The 11,129-nt window shown below is 41.3% G+C and overlaps 1 protein-coding gene across 1 annotated transcript; it reads right to left on the bottom strand.

Annotated features, from left to right (window-relative positions):
- Window positions 1-3,289: 3,289 nt before the first annotated feature.
- On the bottom strand, window positions 3,290-8,090 carry LOC123121696 (probable potassium transporter 17). The gene is made up of 8 exons (XM_044541712.1): window positions 7,874-8,090; window positions 6,172-6,394; window positions 5,506-5,748; window positions 5,372-5,422; window positions 5,023-5,283; window positions 4,882-4,934; window positions 4,427-4,796; window positions 3,290-4,333 (listed from the first exon to the last, which is right to left on the bottom strand). Exons 1-8 carry the CDS (start codon window positions 7,958-7,960, stop codon window positions 3,483-3,485), a joined length of 2,139 nt encoding a protein of 712 aa, XP_044397647.1. The 5' UTR covers window positions 7,961-8,090; the 3' UTR covers window positions 3,290-3,482.
- Between the last annotated feature and the right edge of the window lie 3,039 nt (window positions 8,091-11,129).

Below are 11,129 nucleotides of genomic sequence, written 5' to 3'. Positions count from 1 at the left end.
ATGGATATTCTCTGGCCTTCAGCAATGATGTAATTGGGCCAACCCATATTCCGGTCCCTTTATGTTGTTACATTTTTTTCTTGTTGTCTACTGGCTGGACTGGTCTGGTTTCCATCAGTTTTCTTCGATTTGCAACCATTTTTTTCTTATTTCCTGTTTATGTGTTTTTTCTCTTTATTTTTTACAATACATGGTGTATATTTTTCAAATACACGTGGAACATTCTTTTATAAAAGTTGAACATTTTTTAAATACAAAATGAACGTTTTAAAATAAATGCTATCAATACATGTTGAATTTTTTTGAGTGATATGAAACTTTTTTAAATGACTTGAACATTTTTTTTACATTATACAGACACTTTTGTAAGTACATGTTTGAATAAATAGTAAACATTTTTATAATCATTTTTTAAATTACATGAAAAAATAGATTGTATTAACTTTTTTAAATGTCACAAACATATTTTTGAAATACGTAAACATCTTTTTTCAGTGGTATGAAGTATTTTTTTTAATAATTATGCGAACATTTTAACATATGTTCTGACACGTGTGAACATTTTTTTGAATGGTACGAAATGTTTTGAAAGTTGAGTGAACATTTTCTTTACACTTCATGAACGTTTTTTGAATGTTTGATGAACACTTCTCAAAATTTAAGCGATTTTTTAGATATATATATATATATATATATATATATGTATTGTAATATTTTTGAAAATATATACAAAAGTAAACAATGAAAGAAAACAAACAAACCGACTGAATAAGTGAAAAACCTGTTATTGGGCGGGCCCACTAGGGGGTGTTCCTTGAGGCGATGCAGTGGTAGCTCTCGCAGCAAGCAAGGTATAGTCGCGCCCTCTTGGGTTCAGTTTGCGCTCAGGAAGCGATGGACTCGAGGGCTCTCTAACTGGCTAGAGCCATTAAGAAAATTGGGATGGAAGATACTCCCTCCTTTCCGGTTTATAAGGCTTATCTCAACTTTTTTGTTTTTCCAATTTAGAGGATTCATCTCCATCTCATTTTTAGTTTCCAATGCGCATTAAAGCTTTGCATGCAAAAATTAAAAAGGAACACACCAATGCATGTAATGTTTCTACTTATCTAGCGGCCAAGCATGCATGCACGTAATTAATCCAAATTAATGCATGCGTTTAATTCGGGTAGTTTTGTAAAGTACGAGATACATTCCTTCACTCACAAAATGACTTGGTTGATGAGATTTGAGATTTGAGCCCTATAAACCGAAAGTGATGGGGTATTATAGTTCACCGATGTACTAGGGAAAGATTCGTGGAGACACCTCCCTCTCCAAATGTAACATAGCACGATGTGTTTGAGCACTTTCTGACGAAAGCCTGGTGGGGCATATTAGTCCTCGGAGCAGAATGCGATAGAATTTATCTCCATCGTGATTGAGACCTTTGTTTTAACAAGGGGAAGGGACCGAAGGTCCCCGAAGCTAGCTCTAAATAACAAAAGAGTTACAACTCCACATAAAGGACTTGAAGCTTTCTTTTCCTTCTTTGCATACATGTCAAACTTACATGTCGTACATTTCTTGCATACATATGAAGCATTTTTTCGATACAAGTTGAACATTTAAAAAAAATACAGAATGAATATTTTTGAAATACATGTTTTGAACACTTTTCTGAATACATGTTAAACTCTTTTGAAATACACGATGAACATTTTTCTGAAAAAATACATGAATGTTTTTTTACGGTGTATAAACATTTAAAACGTTCATGTTTTTGAACATTTTTTCGAATAATTGTTAAATATTTTTCACCGGCCAACCAGCCGCTCCAAATCTGAGGAGACGCGACACACAACATAATGTCAAAACATCATTGTTTGCAGTCACGCCAGAGGAACTGTCGGGGGCGTGCTGTGGCTGGGCTGGGCTAGGCTCACTTGCAAATTAAGGCCCATGCTACAGTATCTCTCTGCTATTTATTCTGATTCCTATTTTACTTTGTTGTTTTGATTTAAATCAAGATACTCGCTCCGTTCCTTTATATAAGGTGCATTTATTTTTTCAAAAGTCAAACGAGTGCATGTTTGACCGAGTTTTAAGAAAAATATATCAATATCCACAATACGAACATTTTATCCATCATGAAAAGTAGTTGCATATTTTATCTAGTAGGTATTGCTGATGTTGTTATTTTATTCTATAATCTTGGTCAAACATTCAAATGGTTGACTTGAACGGAAATCAATACACCTTATGTTCTGGAACAGACAGAGTACAAACTAGCTCTGAAACTTTTGAGATTTATGTGACCTCACTGGTGCAACCCAGGTACACATAAAAAGTTTCAAATTTGTTGAGATTATATTTTTATTTCTAATCCAGCTATTTTAAGAATTATGGTTTAAATTATGATTTCCAAAGTTTTAAACCATCCTTAAACCCTTGAAATTTTTAGAGGATCCATATCAATTATATGAAGCTCTTGCCATGAAGGGCATTCTGCATTCACTGAGGAAATTTTAGGGTCTTAGCCCTTTAGGAAACATGAGGTTTGAGTTAATCCTCAATTTTCACAATTCAAAGAATTCAGACATGGTGATATGCTATGCTCTCTATGCGTCCATTACATTACCATAAGCTAGGGTTGTGAAATTTAATGGTAAAAAGAGACAACATCACTTCATGTGCACAAGGAATATAGAGGTACTATGTGTTACACACTATATTGATGTTGAACCATGAGAACATATATGCCCCTTTGTTGTATATATGTCCATCCGCTACAATGCACAGGCAATTAACTAGTATTATGAAAATGTTTCCTAACAACACGATGATATTCTGTACACACAAAAAACTAGAATGAGACATCGTTCCATGATTGCCAGAGAATTTATATCGCAAGTAGTATCGAACATGGGAAACGGTTTAGCAATATTCTATGTAACATTGTGTTTTAGCCTTTTATTTCTTTATTTTTTTTAAACTATTGCGACAACGTAATAATTGGTTCATCTTTGAATCCAGAGATCAGATACTGGGGAAGTTGTTCTCTTCCATTTTTTCATAATAAGATGATACGCCTCAAGTTTGGCTAACAAAAATAAGATCCTAAATGAAACATAATAAATCTTGAGTTCTTGACAGGTTTCCTACTGAACTGGTCAAACCTTCCCAGAATTTCTTACAGGAGACATGGTGGTACTTTTCGCTGACTTCACGGTACCCTTCTCCCGCTTTGTTGGCCCAACTTTCGTGCCATCACTCTTATGTCTTATATACCAGGAATTGAGATGCCAAATAATCCAATAGTTCAGGCCCACTTGTCTTCTAAATGTCAGTTCAAAAATCTTTACAAAAGATGTGCACCAACCGTGTCATTGCTTGCAAAAAATATGGCGTGGCCAACACAAATGACATTTCCGACATGACGGTATATTGTGGAGAGTGACCATGTTCATGAGATTCATACAAAAAACAGTTGATGCAGCGCCTCAAACCTTGTACAACATGCCGATCTCAACTCGCTGCTGCAGAGGCATCCCGAGAGCTGGCAGTGCCGATCTGCAGATGCTATGCAAGAACTCGTAGGATCGGAGCATGACCTTGTCAAAACAGCCGGCATCGTCACCCACATAGAACCTCATCTTGCCCCGGACATGCACCACCCCGGCCAAACTCGCCGCCTCCAGGTTAGCGATCTCTTCCTCCGTAGAAACAGATGAACGCCGGTCGGTGCTCATCGCAATGTGCCGCTTCAGGCATCTCATAACCTGTGCGACAAGATCATCGCCTCCTTTGAGGCTCAGGTTGTCAGCGTAGCCATACTGGACGGTGCACTGGTACACCCCCCTAGGTCCGAGCCTCTTGATCAGGACCCTTTCCCGTTGATCAACTTTGGAAACCAGCAGGTACCTCAGGGTCACAAAAATTGTGACTGTATGCAGTGAGCTCATGTTCTTGATGTAATGGCCAAGTATAGGAGTTAGCCCGTCCTGTATGTTGCTGTAGAAGAAGCACAAGCCCGGGACCCTCTGGACCTCAGGCATTGCCAAGAGCTGACCAAGGCGCTCCATGGTTATCTTGTTCGCCATTTCGTACTCTATTTTCCTTTGCCTACCATAGTACCAGACGAACATGATCAATGCAAGGATCATGGAAACTGCAAAAGGAAGCCAACCACCTTCAGGGATCTTGGTGAAAACAGCACTGACATAGGACCCTTCCATAATGACGAATGGAATGAAAAACATCCCGACAAAAACAGGTGGTGTTCTCCATATGATGATCATCACAAGAGTGAGCATGATTGTAGTTATGAGCATAACCATGATGACAACAACACCTGCAGTAAAAATATAAATTATGCATTGAGTCTTCAGGCACAAAGTAGCTGTATATCAACAACTGAAGCATTTGTTTAGTCAAATTTACTTACCAAAAGCATTCCCTATCTCCTTTCCACCTCCAAAGCCTAGTATAACACCAACACATAGTACCATCAGAATGTAATTAATTTCTGGTGAGTAAACCTCCCCTTCCTTTTGATGTGATGTGTGCACCACTTTAACACGTGGAAAGTAGTCCAGGACAACTGATTGCTTGATGACAGAAAATGTTGCCGATATTAAGGACTGGCTTGCAACAATTGCTGCTAGTGTTGCAATGACAAACATCGGCCAGTAAACTGGCCGAGGGATAAATTTGTAGAATCCATCACTGAAGTCATTGACATTGTTAATAAGGTATGCTGTTTGCCCGGCATAAGTGAGGACCAGAGAAGGATATATGCTGGATAGAAATGCTATCTGAAAACAAATAAGGTGTAACCAGCTATACATGGAAAACATTCACAAAGAATAATTCATGCTGATATTTGTTAATAATAATGACCTGAATAGCTTTTTTGCTGAAGTGGCCAAGATCTGCAAACATAGCTTCTGCACCTGTATGCAGGAGATCGACTTTAGCCTGCATGATCTTATCTGAAAAAAATGCACAACCTGATAATCTTGGCATGTAAATCTGATGTACCTGTGATACATAGAACAGTCCCACCAAGCAGCTGCCATCCTTGTTTTTTATTTCTTAGGAAGAAATGAACAATATAATGTGGCGAAATGGCTTTGAAAATGCCCGGGTAGTAACGAACAATGCTGTATATTCCAACAACTGGAGTGGTGAAAGTCCATGCTGCCATGATTGGAGAAAACAGAAAGCTCACTTTTGAAGTCCCATACTTTTGCAGCAAGAATACACCAATAAGAATTGCTGCAGATAGAGCTTCCACAACAGCTGGAAAATTCAATGAAAGATCAATGTCATCTAAAAGGGTTATCAGAGATTATTTTCATTACTAATCAACACCTATTGAGCTACCTACGTTTACTAACAGAAGGAAATGGTCCTCTTAGTCCTTCAATTGCTGATAACACTGAAATGACATAAACAACATGTTAGTTATCTATATGATCACAAAAATGATTAATTTAGATATGTCACCTGCAAACAACAAACCTGAAATAGCAGGAGTTAGGATTCCATCTCCAATGAGCATGCACATCCCAAGAATTGCCATGAATAACAATACCCTTCTTGCAGTTATGCTTCGCTCAAAGAACTTGCCCAGCTTACTAGGCCTTATAGCTGTTGCTGACTGCTCATGAAGAAATGGTTCTTCTTCTGAATACCCTCTCTTGGAAGGAAGGATGCCTATATCGGCATGCCTACACAACAAAGAATACATTGCAAATGTACCACCTGCGGAAACCAGAAAGTAGACTAAGCAACACTCCAGACCAGTAACAGTATAAAGTAAAAAATGATTTAACCAGCAAAAGAAGCTTGTATTAAGAGTTTAAAACAAAAGTTACAGCTCTACAGGCTTAAGGTTCATTGACATTTTCCAAGCTGAACACACATTCATAGATCATAGTATGTAAATTGCTTGGTTCATACTAAAGTATTGAAGACAGCAGACTAGAAAAATGAATTGATGTAAACAGAGATGCAACGCCACAAGTACCCAAATATTTGATCAAGAAATCTGTTTGTACTGATCTTTTTTGTTTGTTTTCAAATAAAAAATCATCAACTAACGTTGTCCAAGCTATTAGCAATTTCAACAATAATCTAGAAAGGCAGTAATAACTGCTCAAAGGAAAGGAAAGGCAGAAATTTTACCTTCACCATGGTCATCAGCATTGAGAGCTATGCCTACATACTTGACCACACCAATTAAAGTAAGAGTCCAAAACATTATGCTGTATATTCCCAGGTAGTCAGCTTCTGTAGGAGATGACAAGTTCATTGAGGGATAAACATAGAGGGGAGAAGTAACGAGGCCACCAAAAACCACGCCAAGAGTCTTGTACACAAGGAATATATTCTTGCGAACATTGCCAACCTGCTCACAGTTGAGGGAAGTCATTTGTATGAGCGTTGAGCTACACATAAGAGATTCAGTACTCCAAAATAAGAGGGATGCACCAAACTGATCATACAAAGCAATTGGTCATTTATATGCATAGTGAGTCAATGGAGTCAAGCAAGGCCCAAAGCCCCAAAGTAGGACCATTATCATTGCTTGAAATCAATTATGCTGATAATTTCACAGATCCCATCCCCAACAAGTAATGATATGGAATTGTGTGGGGCTTACGACAAATGTGAACACCAAGGACTTGTTTCATTCTCTTGGTCCACTTTGGTGTGGCATCAACATCGAATCTGAGTCCCTGTGATGTAATCCCTTGTGACATCATCAAAAAAGTCGCCCCCAATCAGCAAACCTAGTTCTCTCTTTCTCTTAATATTTTATTGAATGGATAGCTTAGAAAAAACAAACAAGCGGTCCTGTCTAAGAATGATGGATGGGAAATAAAGAGGGAATCTGGTCATTGCAGACTAATATCCTTATCCGTTGCTTATGAGCACCTAGGGATCCATCTCAGCTACCACGTTTCATAGTGAAGGCATAGTATTAACACTTTTCAGTCAGAGATGCTCAAGTCTTCCAACTGATGATACAAACTCTTAACTAAAAAGTAAAAGTGCTCTCTAATGCATTCAACAAGTCTTGCATGGTTAAATATCATCCACAAGTTATGGAAGCAAGAAAGGAGAATATTCAACTGATTCCATATTGGCCCAGGCCAAGACAAACAGCTTCCTTCGAGGAAAATAAAAGACAAAACAACCTTCCCTTGGCTTAAAGATGATTTAAAACTATTGCGTGACTGCAAATCCCATTGACCAGCGGTAGCGGAAAGCGGACAAAACAAAAGAGAAATCAACTCTGCTCATCGCTCGATGACAGAATTATTCCGTATCAGCTGTCACCACCGCGGAAAGAAAGGATATGGGGAAAAGAACAACACAGAGTTTGGAAACTGGGGCACACGCGCACTCGCGGAGCGCAGTGCTACCAACCCCGTGCAGAAATCACCACCGCGGCGGAAGCTAATCCCAGGCTTGACGCTGGAATTTTGACACGCAGCGCCACCGCCGCCGTCGCAAGAATCAAGGGCAATATCTCTACGACTGCGACAGCACCAGAACTTCCTTAGACGAACAAGTCGATCGATTCCCACCGCTCGGGTCTCCCGAGCATGCTCTGCTACTGTGCGCATGCAGATACAGTAATACTGAAGATGCTCTCGTTAAAGAATTATTTTAATAAGCCTACTACAGATTGTAGTACTAGTACTAAAGTAAACCTCTGGCTCTCGACCGAAGCTTTCCGGCGAGAATCCCACACCAACACGAGGCGAGAGCTCGCGCAAAACTACCAATCGATTCAGCTAGATAACACAAGTACTCTAAAAAACAGAAGCTAAGCAGAGCTGTAAGATTGAGAGGATGGGGTTTCTCCCCGCGCACTCACGTCGGTCTCTCTGTTGGCCGGCGGTAGTGGGGCGGTCGCCGGGGAGCCGCCGCGGGGCCGGTGAGGAGCTGCCGCCTCGAGATCCATGTGGGCCCCCTGTCCGGCGTGTGCAGGCAGAGGGGGACGAGAAAGCGGGGGTGGCCGAAGCTGTATTAGAAGGCGAGCGAGAGAAGGTTTATAGTACCGAGGCGAGTCCTCTCCGGCGCGCGGCGACCGCGACCGCGACTGAGAGGATGTTTGTTTTGAGGACTTATTGATTCAGGGACTTAAAAAAAAGTCTAAACCAAATAAAAGGGACTTATAGGGACTTAAAGTGGACATTTGAAATTTATAAAATAAGACTCTCAAGGAGAGTCTTATAGGGACTTATAGTTGTAAGTCCCAGGAACCAAACAGGTAGGGACTTTTTAGGGACTTGGGACTTATAAGTTGGGATTAAAAAAAGTCCTAGGACTTATGAACCAAACAGAGCCTGATTGGGAAGGGAGTCGGGCTGGCTCACGAGTCAACACACGTGCCTGCTTCCGTGACCACACCGCGCACTGCGGGTCGGCAACGAGCCGTGGGCTGCTGGGCTTTGCCTGCATACTTCGTGGGCTCGACTCGATCATATGAGTAGAAATAGAAAAAGAGATCCCTTTGATTCACAACATAAGATTTTTTTTCCATTGAGTCTAGACTAATATTTATTTTCCTATGAAATGTGGAGGATAGAAAGAATTCCTTCATTTCATAGGAATAGGATTCGATTCCTACAAACCAAAAGGCTCTAAATTTTTCCTATAGAAATCTGACAGGGCCCTACCGCTCCCGTTGTCATGCCAAAAGAGCGCCTTACATCCGTTCCCCAAGGTGATGGTGGTGCAGGCCCGAAAAAGGTTCATGTCACTCTGGTACACCCATTGCAACCAGGGCGAACAAAGACGCAGTGTGCGGCAAAATTTCGTGTTTTGACCCTTTTTGATAAGAAATTCAGGATCTGACCCCGTTTGAATTTATTTCGGGATCTGACCCTTTCGCCTACCTCCAGGGGGGCTGGCGGTAGGTGTGCACGTCCTACCGCAATCCTCTCTGGCGGTAGGACCTTTCACGGCGACTGACGACCGTCTGAGCTGGCTGACGTGGAAAAGGGCCTACCGCCAGGGGCTCCGGCGGTAGGGTACTGAAGCCTACCGCCAGACCCTCTGGCGGTAGGGTCCTGTGTGGTGGATAAGGTGGGGAGCGGCTGGATATTTCCTCCCCCTCCTCAACCACTCATTCAGGCCACACCTCTCCACCGAGCTCAACTCCCCCCTCTTTCTTTAAAGCACAAGAGCCTCCCAAATCTCTCTCATTTGTTTGAGATTTCTCCGGTGGATTCTTACCATTTTCATCACTCAAGGTGGCTCTCTCATTTCCCCTCATTTTGATTGGTTGATATCTTTGTTTACTTTGCATTTGCTCATTTGATTGCAAACCCTAGCTCATCATTTTGGTGTGGTCAAATCAATTACTATGATCCATTTAGGTTTATGTTTGTGATTTCCTTATGTATGCTGTGCTTAGAATTGCTTGTAGAATAGTTTGTGTACCTAGATCTAGTGCTAGTCTTAATGTACATAATTGGGGTTAGGTTAGGCTTAAGAAAGCAATTAAATCTAAGTTACTTTAATAGCAACTTTTCGAATTGTAGGATGGCACCGTTCGTTTTCTTTGAAACTTCTGCTGAGGCGGCGGCGAACCGTGAACGCGAATTGATTGAGGAAAAGATGAATTTGTGGATCGAAGCCATTGATGCATTGAATGCGGAGTGTAGGGCCTTTTCATATAATTATTTCAATAAATACCATTCCGAAAATTTTATAACAAAAAAGGAGAGGCAGATGAAGAAGCTCAAGACGGTGGAAAAAAATTGTAGGTGTGATCTTGCAATGCAAATTACATTGTGTGTGACAACGGGAGAATATGCTGAGATAGACATGGGCAATCATGGTCAGGTCATTGATTGGTTAGTTCGCCAACCATTCTCGTCGGACGAGAACCGGGCTTCTCGTTGGGCATGGGTCAAAGAAAGAAATGATGTTATTTGTTGCAACCCGGGACCGTACGCCGCATAGAATTGCATGAGGCTATGTAATCTTTGTCATTTGGACTGTAATGACATGTACCCTATGCTTGGTCGTCATTTGAACTACTATGACTTGTACCCTTAACATTTGAACTCATTAAGAACTTGGTTTTGTATGTCATATCAAGTAACCAAGTGTTGTACTCTACTGAATTTATTTTATGTTTTGGTTTATGTCATCTTAAACCCGTATATTCATGTAGGATGGACAGTCAATCCATGACTATGAACATAGCGTGTGAGAAGATCATGGCGGAGCGACACCGTTGCTTGAAGAAGGAATGTGAAGCATGGTTGAAGAGTTGTGATGAGGCAAATGCGGCCATGAAGGATTTCAGCAAGTATCACTTTATCGAGGAACCTTCTGATGCTAAGGAGAAAAAAGCTTTCCGAAAGTTTATGAAGGAGAAAGAGAGGATGCTTGATGAGCTGCAAGACCGGGAATATGCTTGCAGACACGCTTTGGCAGTTGAGATTACGTTCACTGCAAGCAAAGAAGAATTCCGTGAGATGGACTTGAGGAAACCCGGGCAGGTCATAGGATGGGTAATCAAACAGGGCGTGTCAGAGAATCCCGCTCGCTGTGCTGCATGGGCTTGGTTCCGTGAAACGAATGGTGTGTTGGGTCATTGGGCAGGATCCACAGACTTTCAACTGAAGCGTAATCAAGCGCGTGACGATCAAATTGAACGTCTGATAAGTATGAGAAATTTGTTACCTGTTTAGAAAATGTGCCGTTGAGCATGAGTTATTAGTTTCAACCGATGTCATCGGAACCGGGTCATGTTTTAATAAGTTTGAACATGTGTTATTCGTGAATGTAATGAACTATGTTGAGTTGAGTTATGTATGAGAAATGATCATTCTAATATTTGATAGAATTGGGTATATTACGCTAACATTCGACAAATGGGGCAAAACAGAGGGGAAAAGAGAGAAGGAGGGACCAAACCCTACCGCCACAGGGCCTGGCGGTAGGATGCTGTACCCTGCCGCCAGACCCCGTGGCGGTAGGGGGGTGTATATCTTCTGTGACGAGAAGCGCCAGCGCCCTGGCGGTAGGGCCGTGGCGGTAGGGGGGTGTATATCTTCTGTGACGAGAAGCGCCAGCGCCCTGGCGGTAGGGTACAGCATCCTACCGCCAGGCCC

The sequence above is a fragment of the Triticum aestivum genome, chromosome 5D (assembly GCF_018294505.1).
Source record: "Triticum aestivum cultivar Chinese Spring chromosome 5D, IWGSC CS RefSeq v2.1, whole genome shotgun sequence".
In the NCBI taxonomy this organism is placed as follows: domain Eukaryota; kingdom Viridiplantae; phylum Streptophyta; class Magnoliopsida; order Poales; family Poaceae; genus Triticum; species Triticum aestivum.
Note: the sequence above shows the minus strand (reverse complement) of the source record. Positions and strands in the feature narration are given on the sequence as shown.